Below are 21,619 nucleotides of genomic sequence, written 5' to 3' on the forward strand. Positions count from 1 at the left end.
GTCCCTTATTTGTGTAATGAGTTTTCTTGTTCCTCTTCACATACACACACACACACACACACACACACACAAAATCAGCAAAGCCTTTGCCAAATATCTGATTTCTTTGGCCAGGCTCAATTAAGGGAGGGATCCTAATCCATTTGTTCAGTACTTCTTCTTGGAAGTCTCATGATTTCGAGTGGGACACAGAGTTGGGGCATTGGGTTCCCCATTGAACACTATTGTGTGTTTGCTGTAGGACTGTGGATAAGAAGCTTCAGAGCTCTGTGCTTTAGTTTAGAGATTTCCCAGTTTAGATATGACTGTGACCTTTTTGTGTATGCACTTTGTGCAAGGAGCCATTTGCAATGCTGTAATATGCTCTCTCTCTCTCATATTGCAGTACACATCAAGTTCTTCTGGAGGAGAGAGCTCTTGTGAGGAGGGCAGGATGCGGAGGCCAACCCAGCTGAGGCCTTTCCATTCTAGAAACACTGTTGACCCAGACTTCCCTATTTTGCATTTATCAAGTGATCCTGATTATTCGTCCAGCAGCGAGCAGTCATGTGACACGGTGATTTACGTTGGCCCCAATGGCACTGCCCTTTCTGATAAGGAACTGACAGATAATGAGGGTCCCCCTGACTTTGTTCCCATAGTTCCTGCTCTGCAAAAGACCAAAAACGAGGGCAGGTTGGAAGAAGTTAGTGAATCGGGGCCCAGCACGTCTGAAAGAGACTGCCTGAAGTGCAACACCTTTGCAGAGCTCCAGGAGAGGCTGGATTGCATAGATGGCAGTGAAGAGACCGACAAATTTCCCTTTGAAGAGATGCCTGCTCAATTTAGCTCAGACCAGATGTCTAAGTGCTCTGTCTCAAGCCAGCTGGCAGAGCTTAGCCACTTACCAGAGTCAGATAAGGAAGATACGATGCCAGAAAGTCAACATCCTGACAGAGAAGCCAAGGAAAATATAAATGCAACACCCAGCAAACTTAAAAGAAATCACTCCCCTGTTCCTTCTGGAGCTCTTACTAATGTTTCAACTCCTTCTTCTCCCAGGAGTGTAACAGGCAGCTCTAGTAAAGAGCTTAGCTCTTGTCAGTTAGCACACAGCACCAGCTTGCAGAGCAGCAGAGAAGGTCTCAATACCTGTGGATTTGTGGAAGGCAAACCTCGGCCAATGGGTTCGCCCCGGCTCGGCATTGCGAGCCTCTCGAAGACATCTGAGTACAAGCCACCAACTTCTCCTTCACAGAGGTGCAAGGTCTATACTCAGAAAGGAGTCCTGCCCAGCTCCACTCCCCCACCAGCTCCCCTGAGTAAGGATACTGGGATGACATCTAGTGAATCTTTATTGCAGCCAGAAATCCGGACCCCACCTGTAGGCATGAGCCCTCAGATCATGAAAAAGTCGGTGTCCTCCAGCAATGGGGATTTTGAAGAGACCATTCTTGATGAAGACCAGCAACAAAGCATTTCTCCAGAATCCAAGAAGGAGATTCTGAGCACCACCATGGTGACTGTGCAGCAGCCGTTAGAGCTGAATGGAGAGGACGAGCTGGTGTTCACCCTTGTAGAAGAGCTAACCATTAGTGGAGTCCTTGACAACGGGCGCCCAACCAGTATCATCAGTTTTAACAGTGACTGCTCTGTGCAGGCTTTGGCTTCTGGGTCTCGGCCAGTCAGTATTATCAGCAGCATATCTGAAGATCTTGAATGTTACTCCAGTGCAGCTCCTGTGTCTGAAGTCAGTATCACGCAGTTCCTTCCACTTCCAAAGCTGGGCCTGGATGACAAATCCCAGGATGATGGCAGCAGGCGCTCATCCATCAGCTCATGGTTGAGTGAAATGAGCACAGGGAGTGACGGTGAACAGTCATGCCACAGCTTCATAGCCCAGGCATGTTATGGGCATGGGGAAGCAATGGCAGAACCCCCTGTCTCTGAGTTTGCGAGCACCATACAAAGTGCCAGCATGATTTGTGTAAGTGACAAACAGAAGCCAGTGACTGACAACATGCTTATACTGTCAGAAATGGGGGAGGAAGCTTTCGGCAAAGTGCCACCCATCAAAGGCTGTAAAATATCAGCTCTAGGGAAAACTACTGTCACAATCAAAAACACCACAAGCCTCAGCAGCTGTGAAGGCTACATCCCAATGAAGACAAACATTACCGTGTATCCATGTATTGCCGTTAACCCCTTCAAAGCACAAGACACTGATGACACTCTACCGGCAGTAACCGCAGACCCAAAAGTTGCTCATGCCCATGATGGGAAAGAATCCAGTGCTAAGAAGGATATTAAATTTGAAGACCCTTGGCTGAAGAGAGAAGAAGATGTAAAAAAGGACAGCTCTGGGAGCAGTGATGGGCCAAGGCCTGACACAACCAGAGTTTCAGCCAAGCCTGAGCACAGCACAAAGCAGTCCTCAGCAGACAGGTTTAGCAGCAGCAGCAGCAGCGGGGACGCCTCTATTTCCCCAGGATCTGACAGTCCAAAAAGGATTGTGGATGGGTGTGAGGTAGCAGCATCCGGCTCTGCAACCCAAAGCCCTGTTCATTCTGGTGACGGCTTGAAGAATGGCAGCCTCCCTCGAGGGCTCCCGAAGGCAAGCAAGCTGGAGGAGCCTGACAGTCACCTCCATCCTACTGCCACTGACACCAGTGGAGTTGGCTGTCCTGCCCTCCCCCAGTTTTCTAAGGGTAGCCTCGACAAGAAAATGGCCTCTCCCAAACACTGTGTCCTTACTCGTCCCAAAGGGACCCCTCCTCTGCCACCGGTGAGAAAGTCAAGCTTGGATCAGAAGAACAGAGCCAGCCCCCAGCACAGCGCAGCCAGCAGCACCACGAGCAGTCCCTCCAGCCAGCCCGGGTCCTTCCTGGCCAGCTTCCCTGAGGAGCTGAGTGCCAAACAGAAGGGCCCTGGCATTGACACCAGTGGCAACAACAGCAGCAGCAAGCTCTTCAGTGCCAAACTGGAGCAGCTCGCCAGCAGGACCAACTCCCTCGGGAGGTCCACAGGAAGCCACTATGAGTGTTTGTCGCTGGAAAGAGCAGAAAGCCTGTCCTCTGTGAGCTCCAAAATGAGCCCTGGCAAAGACACCACCATGCCTAGGGCCGGAAGGAGCCTCAGCCGCAGTGTCATGTCCTCACCCACCAACTCGGGCCTCTCCCAGTCCGCAGGTGCCTCCCCGAAAGCCAGCCAGTCGAAGATTTCTGCAGTCAGCAAGCTCCTGCTGGCGAGTCCCAAGGCCCGCAGCCTGTCTGCCTCTGCCACCAAAACGCTCAGCTTCTCGACCAAGTCTCTGCCTCAGTCCGTAGGGCAGAGCTCCAGCTTGCCTCCGAGTGGGAAGAACATGTCCTGGTCAACGCAGTCCCTCAGCAGAAACCGGGGCTCCAGCCTTGCTTCCAAATTGCCCCTTCGTGCCGTCAACGGGCGCATTTCAGAGCTGCTCCAAGGGAGTGCCAGTGCCAGAGGCTTACAGCCACGGGGAAGCTCAGAGGCAGATGAGCATGGAGGCCTTCCGGGAGACGAGAAGCCAGCTGTTCACATGCTGCCTTCACCTTACAGCAAGATCACCCCTCCTCGGAAACCTCACCGCTGCAGCAGTGGTCACGGGAGCGACAACAGCAGTGTCCTGAGTGGGGAGCTGCCCCCTGCCATGGGGAAGACAGCCCTCTTCTACCACAGCGGGGGGAGCAGTGGCTACGAGAGCATGATGAGAGACAGTGAGGCGACGGGGAGCGCCTCTTCGGCACAAGACTCCATGAGCGAGAACAGCAGCTCTGCGAGCGGCAGGTGCCGAAGTCTCAAAAATCCAAAGAAACGATCAAATGCAGGTAAGCTTGCGTTGGTGTGAAAGAGGGACTCAGACCAAAGCAGATAACTAGTACCTGGTGGGGAGGCTAGCCCTAAAGGTGAGCTAATTCAGTACCAGCTAAATCACTTAGCAGAGAAGCGAGACCAGGGTGAGTGTCCTAGGCTCCGAGTTTCTTCATTTTGCAACATGCACAAATCCTCCGTGGTTGCATTGCCTTTGCAGTGCAGTCTCCACCTCACGTATTTCACTTAGATCTACTTCACATGAACAGAAGAACATTTATCCTGAAAACTGGTTAATATTGCCAATGGCAGCCACATTCAAGTATTTATTTATACAAATATTCTTCTGATTTGATTCCAGAAAGACACCTTTGTGAGGCAGTGAAATGTAACTTATTCTTAAGCACTTTGGGCACAGACTCTCCTCTTGGTATGCATGTGTTTCACCAGCACAAGATCAGAGTCTTGCTGAATAGCAGTATCTGTTGTGAGCCCACTTTTGCTCCTTGTGTGCTCTGGTTGCCCAAAGATGCAAGATGCTCTGCAGCTGAAACCACCTCTGAGTTCCTTCTTCCCACCTAGAAGATGCAACAAAGTTGTGCCCATGCCCCTTGAAAGATGTTATCCTGCCTCTGAGACTCTTGGTTTTTAACTTGAGTTATGAGTCCTTTTCCCAGTAACTTATTGATAACAAATAATAAATTATATTAATAATAATATGTGGGAGCTACTGCACTGAAGCACTTGCAAATCTGAAACCTTTTTAGTGATCATAGAAAGGATCAGAAAGATTTCATTTTTGTTCAGATATAATCCCCATTAGCTTTCACACTACATCAGGACTTTTTAATTAGATGGCAAGAGCCTCCTGGCTCATACCAAGAGTCTGTGCAGTTGCAACTAGTACATCTTCCCACCAGAACGAGTTTCAGAAAATTGCAGGACAGGGATGAGGAGCATCCATCAGCTGGTCACCTCACCTTTCTCCTGGGTGCTGTTTTCCTAACCTGAGGTGCAAGTCCTGCCTAACCTACTTTTGAAAAAAATGCACATTGGCATTGGTGTGAACTGGTGTGCACAGGTATGTGAAGTATCAGTGGCTGCTTAGCCTACAGTAGCGCTGACTGTCCAAAATGTGTTATTCTCATTGAGTTCCTAATTCACCAGCCATTCCCACTTGCTGGGATTCATTTGCAGTGAATGAACTGAGTAATGCATAACTCTCCCTTTCTTTATGCTCTTGACTGTGGTAGCAGGGCGAACATGTGCAGAACAGATGTGAATACAATAGATACTGCTATTAAAACCATATACATAAGTGCATGGCTGATTGTACCTGTTCAGAGGATGCATCTGAAAGTGATCACTCTACACAGTGCAAGCACAGACCAAGTGATGAAATAATCTTTCTGTTAACTTTGCATCCTATGAGAAAAACCTTGTTCCTATCCCTTCAGTTTACGTGGCAGTAAATTGATTTTCCTCTTTCTGAGAAGCTGTTCCTTTAATAGCTCCTTTCAAATATAAACTTTTTAATGGTAACTTGCAAGAAAAAGAAGGATGATTTGTATGTTGTGGAAAAGGAAAAGAAAGCTGTCCACAGAGACTGTGTTTCTGGGCGTATACTGGCAACTGGATTGTATCTTGTGGAGAAGCTGCCCATATGATATGGACTTTTTCCACAGGATATTTAAATGAAAAAAATTATCAAGTTCTGTGAAAACAGGCAGCTGTGCAGATGAGGGAACAGAGAGAAAACCGCAATGTAGATTTATCCTTATTAGACACTACAGAACACACCCCCTTCCCTGGGGGAACTACTTTAACAAAATACTCTGAGAAGAGCTTGAGGCAGAGCCTGCAGATTCTTTAGACTCCAGAGGTCTTCCCAAACCTAAATCAGTAGGAGACCAAGATCTGTTTACTCTGATGCTTATAAAACTAGCTGTTTCATTTCACTTCTCTCTGCTTAGACCATAGAATCACAGAATCATTTAGGTTGGAAGAGACCTTTAAGATCATCAAGTCCAACCATAAAGCTAGCACTGCCTAGCCCATTGGAGGCTGGGCAAGGCTGGAGATACGAGCGAGGAAAACATTGTCTTTGTGTTGTAATTACAGAAGAGCTTCCGATCTGTGTGTTGTACTTTTCTATCAGGGTCATATTTTGGCTTACAACTTTGGCTTTCGATAACCCCTGTGTAGGACTGAACATTCTGTCAGTGGCTGTGAAAAAGGAATTAAGAAGAGAGGACTGTTTGAGACTCAGGTTTCAGGTTGCTCTTATAGCAGTCTGGAAGACACACCTGGAGAGAAGAGGCTTTTCCATGGTCTAGCCAGCCTTGACCTACCTGGCAGAGCAGTGACGCTGGTTTGTTGTGCTGTGCAGATATGCAAGGGCACTGAGTGAGGGGGCGAGCAGGAACCTTTCCTTAGCAGGAAACATGGAGAATCGAAGCTTTGCTGTGTGCTTTGCCGGTTTTTTTTACTGCTGTGTAACATCTGACCTGTGTTTTTCACCAAATACAGCTTTTTCGCTGGCTGACAGATTAATCTCTTTATTCTAATTTCTTGTGTGGTTTAGTTCTTCTCTTCCTGGTCAGCAACATTGCAGATATCTGCTCACTGCTGGACCTGAATCTCTGGGGTGGAGGGTTTTCAGTGGAGAGCCTGTGTCCCTGGAAGCTGCCTGCCCCAGTGGGCTCAGCATAGCCTGGCACGTTGACATCCCTCAAAGTACTTTGCAAAGCTTCTCTCTTAATTCAGCCTGTCACCTGACATGGAGAGATTCTAAGTGTGTTATTTCTGATACTTTTGAGGGTGATTCCCTATATCTGCAAGTAATTCCTGTATTGTTTTGAATGAGTTGTACGGGTATTTGTGTATAAGTGCAACCAGGGTTTTATGCAAATTAAAAAAAATAAATCTTTACTACCTTCCATATCTCTAAGAGCGAACCACTGCCCAGAAATTAATAAGGCTTTTGCCTTTCTTATAACCCAGCTCCTGTTTGCATTTGGTCCTGCAGCAGTGAAATCATAATTCTGTTTTGATGTGTTTGATAATAGTATAATTTTTCACATGTCAGCAGATTTATGATGGCATAAAACCAGGATTATGACTTCAATGCAGGAGAACATGAAGGAGGAGCTAAGATATAAGGGAGAATAGAGCTGTTCACAAATATCTTTTTATTGCATAATAAACAAAAATAATGCAAAGGTCTGCAATCTTTCATCCTCCATAATAGCTCCTTTCTATAGGTCTGTTCTAGTGTGATGTTCTCTCTCAAAGAACACTTTTTAAGGAAAAAGAAGACAAAGGTTCTGAGCTCTTGAAAGACAGATATTATTTTAATACATAGTGTCGAGAGCATTGGACCTTTCCTGATTTGCGGTCACAGATCCACTGTGCTGTAATGGATATGGCACTATAGATATGCTCATTTCAGGTCAGGCAACCTTGTCCACTTTATTTATGATTATTATTAACAGAAATGCTAGCTGTCAGACATGATCAACATGAATCACCCCAAGGCCCCTGTAAGAGGAGCTATAAAGAGTCTTTAAGAGAATCACCAGCAAGCCCTGTCAGATCTCACAATTACTTTTGAAGTTCTGACACATTGGAGAGACATCATTTTTTTCTTGAGATTAAGATCTTGTCTTTCAATGCTCTTAAGTGCATTATTTGTATGTGTGGGTGCTTCTGCCCTGGTTATTATACATGAAGCATCAGACTTGCATTGACAGCTTTTGAAAGATAAAGCTAGTTCATATCCTTCAGTATTAGCCTTAGGTTAAATTTTGGGCTCTGCCTGGGTACCTGTACATTTCACAGACAGCCTGGTAATGTGTGTACAAAATTAAAAGAAAATTTAAAAAAATATTTGCCTCTTGCATTCTGGTACCTATTGAAAAATCATGTGTTTGCATCATGAAGCACAGAAGCCTTTCCCCTGAAGCTAACCTATCCATTTAATAAACATTCCCACCTTTCTAGCATTTAACATTGGTCCTATAACATCATGTCAGCACATATTGCCCCGAAGTGACTGCTTATGGCAGAAACAGAGCTATTTAGCCCTGATCTATGGCTGTACATTTCAAAGCTTTGTACAGCTGCTCTTTAATCCACCCGATGGTGTAACTATTATTCCAGACCCCATTTTACAGGTGGAGAAATTAAGGCAGAGAACTTTACTGACTTGCCCAATGCCTACAACTAAGTGAGAGCCAGATCCAGGGTTAAATTGCAGGCACCCTTGATTCCTAACCTCAATCTCAACTGACTTGGCCACACATCCTCCCCCGCCCTTGCTGAGCAGTGGAGAGGAGGCTTTCTCATTTGTTATTTTCTTTTGTGGCAGGCCCTTCCTCCCTCTCCACCTGCAAGCATCTGTGCAACTATATTTTCTCTGATTTCTTTGCTTGCTCTAGTAGCCTTTCCCCTGTAAGAAACAATTGGCATCTCAGCCATATTTCTGGCTCTGGCTCTAGTCTTCTCTCTCTTGGGTAGGCAGTGCTGTCCTGAGCAGGGCACTGAAGTGTTAGGGCAAAGTTTGTACAGTCATCACTAGCACCAACTATATATTAGTTTTTAATTCCTCAGAAATTTCAAGTGCAATGGCCTAGTGCTGCTCCATGGAAAGGCAACGATAAAGGTGCTTTTATAATATGTATTCCTGTATGTGATCAGGAAATGGCTGAACTCCGGTTTACCAAAACCATGTTTGTATCCTGGGAACACAACAGGTATGAGAGGGAGGCAGGCAGGGCGGCAGATTACGACTTGCTAGATCTATGTTGTATTCTCTGGTGCGCTGCTGGTTCACTGTTATCACCTTGGGCAACTCATGTAATTTCTGTGTTCCCTGGTTACCAGCTCATAAAACTAGATAATGGTGGTGTGAAAAAAGTAACAGCAGGGTCCTTAGATTAGAAGTGTTACCTACCTGCTTTTTGCTCTTCTGCTCTGGTTGCTACCATCTTTTCCGTAGTTTAGTTTGGGTGTACATAGGAATTACTCTAATAATTCTCAGTGCAAAATGTGACTGGATGATTTCAGAGATGCAGCTTTGGTGCTAGATCCAGCTCCTGCCTGCTGAGAGCTAACAGCAAAGCAAGAGCCCAGGCTCTGTTGAGGTTGCCCAGTACAGCCAGGTCCTGTTTGCATTCCCATGTAATGTGCACGAATGCCTTGTTTCTGCCTTTTACACTCCCTCCCCCCTCCCCGTTATTGCCCCTTGCAATGTTTCAGAGCTGCCAGACTGCAAACAGACCTTCCCTAGGGACGGCAGAACAGGAGGGCCTCTGAGAAGGGGCTTTCCATGGACACCAGAGAGAGCTTCCTGAGGCTGTTTTCGTTCCTGTTCCCTGTGGGAATAGGGTTGGGTGCCTAAGAGAGTCCCCATCCCTTATGACAGCCCGTTAGACCTAAGGGCTGCAGTCTGTCACTGCTTGCAGTGCTTTGAGGAGGTGGGACGGACCTCTGCCAAGGAGCGTGTCTCCTTTGATGTCTTTAGTTGAGGTTTTCTGGAGCTGAGTCTGAGCCTGGAGCTTTACTGGTGCTGGGGTTGGTGCCAGCAGGGTGAAACACTCAGGGCAGCGCTCTGTGGCCCAGGCAGGCTTGGGGGAGCAGAAGGTGTGCAGCAGCCCACGTAATGCACTGGTGGGGGCAGCTGCCTGCCGGCTGGCGTGCACAAACCCGCTCACAAGGGCAGAGACCCAGGACTCGGGCATGGGAGGAAGTTGTGAGCCTTGTGGGAAGGAAGACAACTGTTGAAGAGGTGAGGCTTAGGGTAGAAAGTCCTCACGTGTAAAGTGCTTTCAAGTTGGGTCAGTCTGGGCCGGTTCAGTCTTCCTGAACGCTGAGTATCAGTGAGCATTAGAAAACAAAAATCTAAGGGATGCTATTGATAGTAAGGCTGAGTCTGGACAGGACTGGGGGAAAATAAAGGTTTCCAAATGCTGACTTCCTGAACTTTAGACCTGTGCCCTGAGTTGCAGTTGCGTATCTCAGCATTTGCAGGACCGTGCTCTTGTCAGTCCGGGATAGGATTGGCATGCGTGGATGTGTGTGTGTGCGTTTGTGCACACGCTTTAATCTTCTTTGCATGGGGAGCCTGTCTGACTATAGATAATTAAAGATTCCTGCTGCAGCATTTTATGGCTTTTGCAGTAAAGTTTCATGACTCTTTGCAGCTCTTTCTCGGTACTAAGTTTCACAACCAAAGCAGAGCAAATTGGTATAGGATTTTAAACACTTTAATAAAAAGACAGACTTGTTAAGACATGACAATAATTACCTACAATTAGGGTCCCTTTTTCTCTCTTACTTGTGTGCTCTGGCTTTCACTGGTGGGATGGTTTTAAAGATGGAGATTTAGAGGTTCCTGGAAAGCCCTGAAAACTCTATATTCAAACACATTCACTCTCTGGAAGCACTTAGCCTTGCCTATAAAAGCAGCAGAAAAAGCCAGAGGCTGAATCCACGGGCTGTAAATTATGAAAGTCCATCTCCAACCAATATTGCAAAGCATCATGTTTTGAAATGTGGCCAAAATGATAATGATGAAACAAAACACCAACAAAAAGAGTCTGAGCTTTTCTTGTTGAATTGAAGTGAAAAGGAATTTGGTTCATGTTTAGACTGCCTAAGGCACAGTGTGGGGAGCTGAAAATTGCCCTTTGTATCACAAAGCCTCCACCGTTTCTACTTTAACTTGCTTACAAGTGATGGTAGCTAATTGATATCCTGCATTATACCTTTACCATGACAAAGGATGTTTAGAATTATACAGCAAAAAGCTGTTTGCATGCAGGTGACCACTTTATGCATGTGACTACTGGCTGGACAGCCCTGGGGAGAGCAGAGGGAGGGGAAGCGTGGGCTTCAGCTCCAATTTTTTTTTGTTCGTTAAAACAACAGCATTGATTTTCCCAGGTCAAAGCCAGGCCATTTCATGCAGCAAATCTGTGTTGAAAGGGATCAGAGTAATCATTTTTTACACGCTTGACTACTGCACGCCAGCACTGAGCTTTCAGCCACATGAACATAGGAATGATTTAATAGAGGAAATGGCAGCAGGCTATTGTGCACGGTGAAGGCTCCACGTAACATGCATGACTGAGTCGCACACCATTAGGCTGGGTGTAAATAAAAACTGCTCCTGACATTGCCACAGAATTAGCTCACTGGAATGCCTCCACCACTGTCCTGTCGGGAGCTAATGCTCTGGCTGCAGAACCCCTTCCCCCTCCAGCCTCTGCCTTTGCTGCCCAAGCAACTGGCGCAGGTATTTAGTGCAGGACTGTAGTAACAATAACCAGCTCCTTAAATAATGCCACAATACTGACAAATACATGTTAAACCAAAATGCAGCCCGAAGTAAGAGAAATATTTAGAAGAGACTCTGGTTGTTTTTTGCTAGGGATCGTGGGTGCTGAAAACTCACCCCCCATGATGTACATCTTCCCTGGAGCGTCTCCCAGAATACTTGTCAACCTGCCACGCTGCAGGAGGGCTGCTTCCTGATCTAGTTTCAGGAGTGCTCATTCACCAGCTCTAAACTGCCCTGAGAAGCTCCTTTTAAAGTGAGACAGTAATTCAGGAAGCAAGGTTAAGAAATGAACTGTGTGTGTAGAAAAAAATTAGGGATAGGCTGTACCTCAGCATGTTCCTTATACCAGTACAGAAACAACATATATAGTATAGGTATGGGTGGAAGATTCTAAACAAGCGTTGCTTTATTCCTACGTACAGCAAGCAGTGATTTCTAGCCTTAGGTGTCGTTGTACTTCTTCTTGATTCACAACAGCAGGACTGCATACAAGTCAACAAAGAATACGGCCTGAGTTATTTTACAAGTGAGGTGGACATAGAAGATTTTCTTCTGAATGATGGATCCTGTCAGTGTTTCCTGTTCCAGGCACTGAGGTGCAACATGGTCCTTCCTATGTAATCTGAATTGTCAGGATGAGTGAATGCTGTTTAGACTTCCTGGCAATAAATGCCTGGATTCTTTGGTGTTTGGAGTACTGACCTCAAGGTGAGCACCCTAAATACTTCTGGTGAAGTCTCCACACCATCGGAGGGGCCTTCCACTTGAAAGCATTGGCAATGTCTTCAGTAATTGGGAGGGGAACTGTGCAAAGTGTATGAAAACCTGAGGAGTGAAGAGATATGTGCTCTGCCCTGGGGAAAGTGCACTATAAAATAAACTAGGAGAAAGGAGGTCAAAGGAATGGGGAGGAGTTGGTTCAGTCATGGACAATTGCCCATGAGGGCAGATCCCATTAGGAAATGGGAATGAGAGGAGAAGTCAGCATTGCGTCTTCAACTCAGAAAAAGCAGGAACCCCGTTGTCAGACAGTGAGGAGCAGCAGGGGGAACAGGACAGATAATCTTTGCCAATAAGCAAACAGTTTGATGCTACATTTGAGGTTGATGCTATTGCTACTGGAAGCACAAGTTTTCTTGGAAATGAAGCCACAGAAGGAATGGTGGGAGCTCTGCTCTACTTAGCCAGGACTGCTTTTTGTAATCGTCTTGAGATTGGATGGACTGTCCAGTGAGAAAAAACAAAATGCTGAACAACAGGTTTTGTACAGAAAGGCAATTTTACCTCCTGTAACATTAAGTGCAGTGGGGAATAGCTTTGCCTCCACATCCTGCCTTTGAGCACACACTGTAAACTTCCGCAATTATGATATATCAAGTTACAGTTTCATTTTCTGTTTGAAACACCTTGAAATTTGTAGGGCAGCAGTTGTTTTGCATCCCATTCAGGTGTATCCTGCTTTCAAGAGATAGGAATCACACTTCTTTTCATGAAGATTTTGCATTTATACTTTTTGCCTTTTTTCACAGAAAAGATGCTCAGTCTGGAATGTTTGCTTGGAAAGCAATCTAAGGGGAACACTCCAAAATATACAGTATTTATGAAAACCAGACCTCTTAGGGTTTCTGACCTGGTCAACACATACTTTTATGAGCACACATCCTTATGCAGTTGGGCAATTTTGCTGAGGTCAGTGAGTCTTCTTATCCTTAAAGTTACCCTTACATACCTAGCTGGCTTGGTCTGCGTAATACCTTAAGGCTTCTCTGGGCTTATCTTTGCTGAAGTATGTTGTATCTTCAGTGCCACTCTTCAGTCAGGCCTATTTTCACACTACACACCTTCATTGCTGTGTTACTCCCTTTATCTTAATTTTAATCTAGCCAAACCTTAACCTATAGCTCGAGGTAAAGCAACAGATCTGTTGCAAAAGCAAATCTTGTATTCTGTACATTTTTAGGGCTATTTCATAGTCTGGTTATTCATACTCAGGCTAGGCTCAAGAGGGGTTACTCTGAGTGTGGATAATTCAATCTGAGTGAAAAACATATCCTCCAAGACATTTAGCAAATGGCATGTTGCTTTACATGCTGTACGGTCATAAATGAAAGTGTCGTTATTCTGTCCTGGGTTCAGCTTACAGGATTTCTTTCAGATCGATTTTTGGTATAAATTTGTTTTTTTAATGGAGGAATGAATCCCATTTACATGGCAGGAGGGTCAGCCAGTTTGCTGAGGCGCGGGGCAGGGTGCACGCTCCCCCCAGTCCCAGCCGGTGGGGCAGAGGCAGGAGGGACCTGCTGAGAGCTCCTCCTGCTGAGCTCTTGGGCTGCCCGCTGCCTTCTTATGGCCTGTGTGGGGAAGTAGAGGAGTAGCGTGCTGTAATTCCTACAAAGCATTTTTATTTATTATACAATCAAAATTTATGAGATCCTAACCCCATCAAGTGCTACCAATAAATTTGGGACTTCAAATGGGTATTTGCTATGTAAATGGAAAACTGTATTCATTTTATCAATTTAATTGTTGTGACTGTGTGTTGATAGGGATGAGCAATCTGTCAACTGCTTTGTGATACTCACCCTGAAGCTCTGCTTTGGCCGTATCTCCTTACTGATCCCAATTAAGGTGAAATCAGAAAAAACGGAGGCTAAATGGAGAGGTCAGTGGCAGGAGTCTCTTGTCAAAAGACACCATTATTTTCTGTACCTGGACTAATAAATAGCCTATTAATCAGTGCATGTTTAGAATAGACTAGATTAGGTTTTGCCTCACTGCAAAGATGCGGGAGATCTTTCATTCATTTCTCCCCAGAACCTCAGACGAATCATCCTGAGTCAGCATTCAAGGCTCAGACAAAAAGACATCCCTCTTCCTCTTTCTTCTCTGCCTTGCACGCAGACGTACCTGCTGCGATGGGGCAGGGAGACCTGCGCGGGCAGCCCTGCGTCCCGAAGGAGCCCATCAGGCGGCTCTGTCCTGCCACGTTGCCCCGGTGCGCTGCGAGCTGGCAGCCTCACTTTGTTGTGATAACCCACGGGCTATCCAGGCGTGAGCTCTGGCTAGAAAAACATAATGAGCTCATGTTAGCATGTCTCCTGACGCTTCTGTAGCCTCCACTGCCTCTCCACCGAGGGGTAAGTGCCATTAGCCAAAGCCTCAGGCTTCCTTTTAGACCACAGGCTTCTGTTTCTCATTGAGCCAAATGCATACGAATGGGAACCGAATGCAAAAACATTTACCATCGTCCCTGTTAATTCATGCTCTGGTGACATCTGTTTTGCTTTGATCCAAATAAGAGTCTGACATTGTTCTCGTGGCAAGGTGAATCAGAGCCGTCCACCTGCATTCCCAGAGTGTCTCAGACCTGGACTTTGGCTCTGGTTGGAGATGCAGTTTTTCCAGTGGGAATGGTTTAAAAGTGCCCTGTTACACAAGAAGGTGGTGTTAACAACCACAGTGGGGAAAAAAGAAAGAGGGAAGAAAAAAGGAAGAAAATCAAACATCCCAGAAAAAGGCACTACCTTAGTCACAGTTCAGCCATGCATGAGAGAGCTGGACAGAAGGAATTTCCAGTCTGCTCAGCTGCTTTGTTGAAATGCTAGGGCTAGTCTGTAGGCATGGCATGAAAGGAGATGTGTCCATCAATGCAGGACAAAGTAAAAAGTATTAGCAGCATTCGGCTGCCTTACACAGGAGGTCAGATCTGATATGGCTGGCTCTAAAAATTGATGAGCAGCAAAGATAGGAAAGAGATTGCTTTTACACTCAGACAAAATTTGAAAGGCTGCTCCTGTGAGACACCATGGCCAAAAGCCTAAAAAGTATTTTAAAAAGTATTTAATGCCTAAATCCTTTTGGTCTTGAGTGACACTAGGGATGTACTTGGTGCCCTTCACTTCAAGGCAAGTGGAGGGTTCGTTTCCCAGGAGGGGCTGAGCCTGTTCTGGGATCTCTCCCTGCATGTAACAAAGTTTAATAGTCCCACCCTCTCTCACCTCCCTTCAAGTACACGGCTGCTCTCACCATTTGGTTGCCTTTCTCTCGCATCGCTGACAAGAACCACCCTTAGCATTGCAGTTTGTTGGGGTCTTCCCAAACTGTCTCTCTCTCATTGTTGTCACTTTTTAGCTATGGTAATGGGTCAGGTCTTGCTTTTCCTTTTTTCAAGATCTGATTCTTCTCTTGATCAGGCATTTTAATCTAGAGCTTAACTGAAATGCATTCCAGGTAAGTGAATGCCAACATTGACTCCCAGTCGCTGGTACGACGGGTCTAAAATAACTCCTGCTTGCTGGTATTTGTAAGGCTTCACTTGTTCTAGCATGGGCTCCTTTGCTGGGCTGCAGTTTGAGTAGTAACACAAGTACAATGGGTGCCACAGGATGGGCAGTCCAGATCTCAGGGCGTTTGGTATAAAGGGGCCTTGTAGAGCTCCCTGTCTATCTGCCTTGGCCATGCTCTCCTTTTCTTGCATAGAGTTCTCTCAGATGCATTCAAATCAAAGCTCTGTAGACTAGACTTTCCAGCTAGACAGCAAGATGGACCATTCTTATCCATTTTAGGGCTAGCATTTACAGATTAATTACTGGTTACTAACTCCTGGTTTCTAGCACAGACTGCTGCGCTCAGAAGTCAATGGGATAAGATGTGATAGTTCGCAAAGTCAGCAGAGAAACAGACTCCCATGAATGAAACTAGACAATGCTTTGTTACTTGCAAATCCAAAAACTAGGCAATCATTAGATATTTTGGGGGGGGGTGTTTAAGCTTTCATTGAAGCACCAAGTTGGCAGACGTGTTGAAGCTATTTACATTCAAGTTTCAATAAATATAGTGCTGGAGGTTCCTCAAAATGATTTTATCTTGTTTTTAAAATAAAATCTGCATGATCATTCTGCATCCTTTTCCTGCTGGCATCACTTTTGCCAAGAGAGTCAGTTAATAGTTTCATTCAAACTTGCTGGCTCCGGCTTTTGTTTTTGGTTTCTCCCATCCCTTCTATTCCTGCTGTCTACCTAGGGGAGACCCTGCAGTAGTTGTCAGCTAAAACACTTTTTTTTTAAACTCCAGCCATTGCTCTGATTGTACTAAACTAAGCAGGGAAATGTAACCAGTATTTTTTCTTTTTTGTGTGTGTCTGTTCTTTCTCCCAAGAAACCGTATGCTCAACTTCCTTACCGTGGCCATCAGGCCAGTGACATACTTTTCCTCCCTTGCTTTACCTTAGGCCCTGACTTGGCAATTCACATGGCAGATGCTTTCCATATGGCATAGGCTTTATCAGCCATGGTACATTTTCAGCTGTTGCAGTGCTCCCATCCTCTGTGCTGGTATTATAAAGCAGAGCGGGTGTGCATGAGCACTGGTATTGAAGCAGACACAGTGACTAACCCTTCTGCCAGCCCGTCATTCTTGCCGCTTTCTTGCCCATCACCAGTGCCACAGTAAGTGCATGTGAGAACTGTTTTAGAAGAATAGTCTACTGAACAGAGAGAAGGCTAATGCAACTCTAGTGGCAACCACCAAGCTCAGATGTACTTACTGCAGGCATTTTGTCCTCTCTAGTGTTTTTACTGCTCTAGCCAGCCTACAGTGGTGTTATGCAAAAGACTAGGTGATGGTATACTGGTACTCAACTCCAGCATAGTAAAAGAACTTGGGTATCAAAGTGCTTTTTGTGCTGTGATTAAAAAAACCCAAACCCGCACCTCCCCTGGAGATGGTCTATGCAGAGGCTGGCTAATGCTTGTCCTTAGGCTGTAAGAGCCAGCACCAGTAAAGAGATAGGAAAGCAAAGCTAGACCAGTTCCAACCTGCTGCTCTGGCCCTTCAGTGGCATACCTGTACACACTGAGACCTGAGCAAAGGGCAGCAGGCACAAGCTCTGGAAACTTTAGGGTACATATGCCCTCTGAGGATCAAATCCTGGAGTCAGACAGCAAAGAACACGTGAGGATCTGGCTCATAATGAGTGGGTACGGCATGTCGCAGCTACAGCTCACCCCAACTTCCATGGCCTCCCTGGGTTTTCACTTCATTTTCCTCTGTGTGTAAGAAGGCTGAATATATATAGTTCATAGACATCTCTGCAGCTGGAGCAGAAAGAAGAGGCAATAACTGTGTGTCCTGGTTTTGGCTGGGATAGAGTTAATTTTCTTCCTAGTAGCTGGCATAGTGCTGTGGTTTGGATTTAGTATGAGAAGAATGTTGATAACACACTGATGTTTTAGTTGTTGCTAAGTACTGCTTATGCTAGTCAAGGACTTTTCAGCTTCCCATGCTCTGCCAGGTGCACAAGAAACTGGGAGGAGGTACAGCCAGAATACTTGATCCAAACTGACCAAAGGGCTATTCCATACCATGTGACATCATGCTCAGTATATAAACTGGGGGGGTTGGCCGGGGGGCAGTGATCGCTGCTCGGGAACTGGCTGGGTATCGGTCGGCGGGTGGTGAGCAATTGCATTGTGCATCACTTGCTTTGTATATTATTATTATTGTTATTATTATTTTGTTATTATTCCTACTACTACTATTTTACTTTATTTTGTTTCAATTATTAAACTGTTCTTATCTCAACCCAGGAGTGTTTCTCACTCTTACTCTTTCGATTCTCTCCCCCATCCCATCGGGGCAGGGGGAGTGAGTGAGTGGCTGCGTGGGTCTTAGTTGCTGGCTGGGGCTAAACCACGACACTGTGCTAACATGAAATGGCAATTTCTGCATTTGCAGGTTCACAGAGACGGAGGCTTATTCCAGCTTTATCACTTGATACTGCTTCCCCAGCAAGGAAGCCTGCCAACAGCCCCGGGGTCCGCTGGGTGGATGGGCCCCTGCGAAGTGGGCAGAGGGGGCTGGGGGAGCCCTTTGAGATCAAAGTCTATGAGATAGATGATGTGGAGAGGCTCCAGCGGCGACGAGGTGGGGACAGCAAGGTGAGTACAATCCATGTAAGCTGTCTCCCTCCTCCTGGAGGGTGTAAGAGGGATTCCCCTCTTACAGATTGTGCAGTCAGAAATGTGTAGTATCGTATATGGTTAATTCACCAGGCAGCAAACCCTGTTATCTCATTTAAAAGCAGTTATGACTCAAGTGATGCCTTCTTCCGTAGCAGCTAATGGACATTGGTACCTTGCATTTTTGCCCCTTGCTTATAGTCTTGGTGGTTCCTCTGCTCCAGCATCTCATCACATCTGTCTTTCAAGGCAGCAGTGGTGCCTCAAGTGCTTTGATGGTATTGTTTTCAGGATAGCTAATGTCTTCTCTCTAGCAAAGTTGTTCCTGCCAACCGCAGGCCTCCAGATTTACAAAAAGATCAGGGAATTGTTAAAGGTCAGTTCTTGAGAGGTATGGTTGGGAAGAGTATCTGAAGTTGGTGGAATAGCACCAATTTTACAGTAACTGTGGATATAGACTTTATTAGTATTTTAAGGCACTTCTTCTTCCTAGCCCCTGTCACTTGGTTAGGCTGTTTGTGATGTTCTCTGATACGATTTTGTGTGGAGAAAAACATCACTTGTTGGGGTGGGGTTTCCACTGCACTTAACCCACACAGCAGATTTGTCTACAGGGCAGAAGGCAGAATAGGGTAGGGACCTTCACAGGGGCTTAAAGGAGAATAGTTCTTGTATTGGGAATGCTCCCACGCTAGCGAGGGTAGCACAGCCTTCACCAGGGGCTCACTTACTGCATGTCTTGATGACTGCCACCCCTCAGAAGTCACACGAGGCCAGGCTGGGTGTCTCCAGACAGCACCGCACCCTGTGCTGTTACTTTGCCTCATATCTTTATAGAAAATATATCTTCTTTATTAATAACTGTGAATTGCTAGAGCTTTTCATAACATATTCCCTTTAAGGATGTTTTAAATTTGATATTGCTATGGTTCTCTTATTTTATAATATGACTACTGCATTTCTTATGCACCAAGCACAGAGATGTATTTAGGATTTTAATACAATGAGCAATGGATTTCCTTCTCCCAAGAGCTTAGATTTTCTTAGCCAAACTTCTGGTGACAAAAAACAGAAATGTTTTGCTACATTTAATCTGATTTCAAGATGCTGCCTGTTATTAATTATTATGTTTTATTATTAACTATCATTGCAAAGTCTCCAAAGCTCACTGATGGAAAACATCAAAACCAAACAAAAGCAATAAAAATAAAACAGATGATAGATGATTTCATGCAGTGATTCATATGCTTCCAGAGTAAATGGTTTATTGTCAGTGTTATTGATTGGAAGATCATTTGACTGAATGGATCTGGGTATTTCTTCTCCTCTTCACCTGTTCTTTCCCTGCTCTCTTTACTGGTTGTCAGGAAGTGCTATGTTTCAACGCCAAGCTGAAAATCCTGGAGCATCGCCAGCAGAGAATTGCTGAGGTCAAGGCCAAGTACGAGTGGTTAATGAGAGAACTGGAGGTGACCAAACAGTACCTGATGCTGGATCCTAATAAATGGCTCAGTGAATGTAAGGACGTCGTTTTATTGCCTGGGCTCATAGGTGTCCTTTGTTTTATTTCATGGCAGGGGGATGGAGGAGAGCAGAAATACTTGCTAAGAATGAGATGTGAGCTACTGTGTTTGTAAACTAAAATGAACCGACATATGACCTAAGGGCAAGTTTTAGATTGACTGTATTTCTAGAACTAGTCCCTGTAATTCTTATTAAATGTTGACAGTAGAACTGAACAATCCTTTTTGCCTGAGAGCTGTATGTTGAAATGGTACAGCATTGTAGTGGTGAATATTGCCATTGGTAGATTAACGTTCATGCGTTTCAGTCCACAGCTCCTGAAAATGAGATTTTTTTTTTTTTGGCCTCAGATCACTCAGACATATGAGCAATATTATAAATCTGCTCTTCTACCACAAAATAACACTGTGGAGCAAACTTGTCCCTTGGCACCAGTGGGCTTACATGAAAAATTAATTTGGCCCTTTTTTATAACTATAGATATGTAAAGTTCAGAGAGCTTAAAGGACATTCACATTCAAATGAAGAAGGACCTCAGCACCTCAAAGGAAAAAAGATAAAGAGTACTGCAGTAATTGTACAACAGTTTTTAGTATTAGCAAGCAGATGAGTTCATGTCAAAGAGTTCTAGAAAAAAAAAAAAGAGTTTCGATTTATTTAGGATAATTGCAGGTGGCAAAAGGAGGTTGGCTGGTGTGTTCTTTTAAAGCATGGTAACTCTTCCTTCGACAGCTCCCATAAGTTAACACTAGATTGGTACATCCTGCAAAACAACCATGGTATATGTTTCAGGAACGCTATTAAGGAAGAGAGGTAAAAGGACAGATTTAAAGGGAACAGAGAATTTGCCATACATTGCCATCCACTTACTATGTGATGCCTTTACTTCTGATTCCAGTGTGATAAATGCAGAAAGCCTCAAGGATGGCACAGGCCTCAGGGACCAGATAAGATGGGAGGTGCTGGTTCAGACAACGTATCTCACACTCAGCTTCCACGGAAGCCGCTGCCAGCTGGTCTCTGGCAGGAAACAGGCACCTGTGTTGGAGTGATTGATGTGTGCGCCTTCCCTTGCCACTCTTGAGTGGTCTAGTGAGAATCACGTGGAATAGGGAGAGGTGTGAGGAGCAAGGAGGTTGGAGGTTGGTTTCTAACTCCGAGTTCTGAATTCAGCAAAGGACTTGTCCTCCCAGGGCAGAGCACCTATTTAAATCTCTTTCTGGTCAGCAGAATATGTGAGAGAGTCAGTACATCTCATAAACATGCCCTGAATAGGGATGACTTTAAGTATGTGCTTAGCATTCAAAATTTGCTTAAGCATGGTGCTGAAGCAGACCCTGAATGCAAACAATCAAACTCATTGTAAGCAGATCTAACTTGGCCTGTTTTACACCTTATAGCTGAATTTCCTCATCGTGTTCAGCCTGTGTGTTCCTTATGGGCATGAAGGTTAATCTGAAGCCTACAGGTGTTTTGTGCCAGCTGGTTTCTTTGCAGTGAGCCATGTCATTGCTGGAAGAATAGTTCTGGGTGGCTTCTCTTGGGGAATGATGCTGGAGTGTGGCAAAAGGCATCTGCAGTTCTGGAGAGGATGGCAGAGCATATCACTCAGGAAAGCATCTGATGCAATGTTAACAGTATTCTTCACTATCAGCAAGCTGCTGTGCCATTTTAATAGCCATTAAACAGAAAAGGCAACTTTTGATGACAATGGCAAGCCAGAGATAATGTTGTATACAGTACTGATGGCCTTAAAGACTTGAACCAGCTCTATCTCTCTCACCAACCAGCACTGGGTTTTGTCTGCCTTTCCTATCTGTGTGTTTTCTTTCCCACAGTTGATCTGGAGCAAGTATTTGAGCTGGATTCTCTGGAATACCTTGAGGCCCTGGAATGTGTGACTGAGCGTTTGGAAAACCGTGTCAACTTCTGCAAGGCCCATCTCATGATGATCACCTGTTTTGACATCACCTCTAGACGCCGATAA

At 45.3% G+C, this 21,619-nt stretch overlaps 1 protein-coding gene across 1 annotated transcript in view; it reads left to right on the forward strand.

Moving 5' to 3' along the window:
- Positions 1 to 21,619, forward strand: part of KIF26B (kinesin family member 26B) — a 304,911-nt gene extending 283,292 nt beyond the window's left edge. The window contains exons 12-15 of the mRNA XM_075707851.1: positions 386 to 3,824; positions 17,885 to 18,087; positions 19,476 to 19,626; positions 21,471 to 21,619. Of these exons, the coding sequence (XP_075563966.1) occupies positions 386 to 3,824; positions 17,885 to 18,087; positions 19,476 to 19,626; positions 21,471 to 21,619 (3,942 nt within the window). The remainder of the gene's footprint in view (positions 1 to 385; positions 3,825 to 17,884; positions 18,088 to 19,475; positions 19,627 to 21,470) is intronic.

The sequence above is a fragment of the Pelecanus crispus genome, chromosome 3, assembly GCF_030463565.1.
Source record: "Pelecanus crispus isolate bPelCri1 chromosome 3, bPelCri1.pri, whole genome shotgun sequence".
Lineage (NCBI taxonomy): Eukaryota > Metazoa > Chordata > Aves > Pelecaniformes > Pelecanidae > Pelecanus > Pelecanus crispus.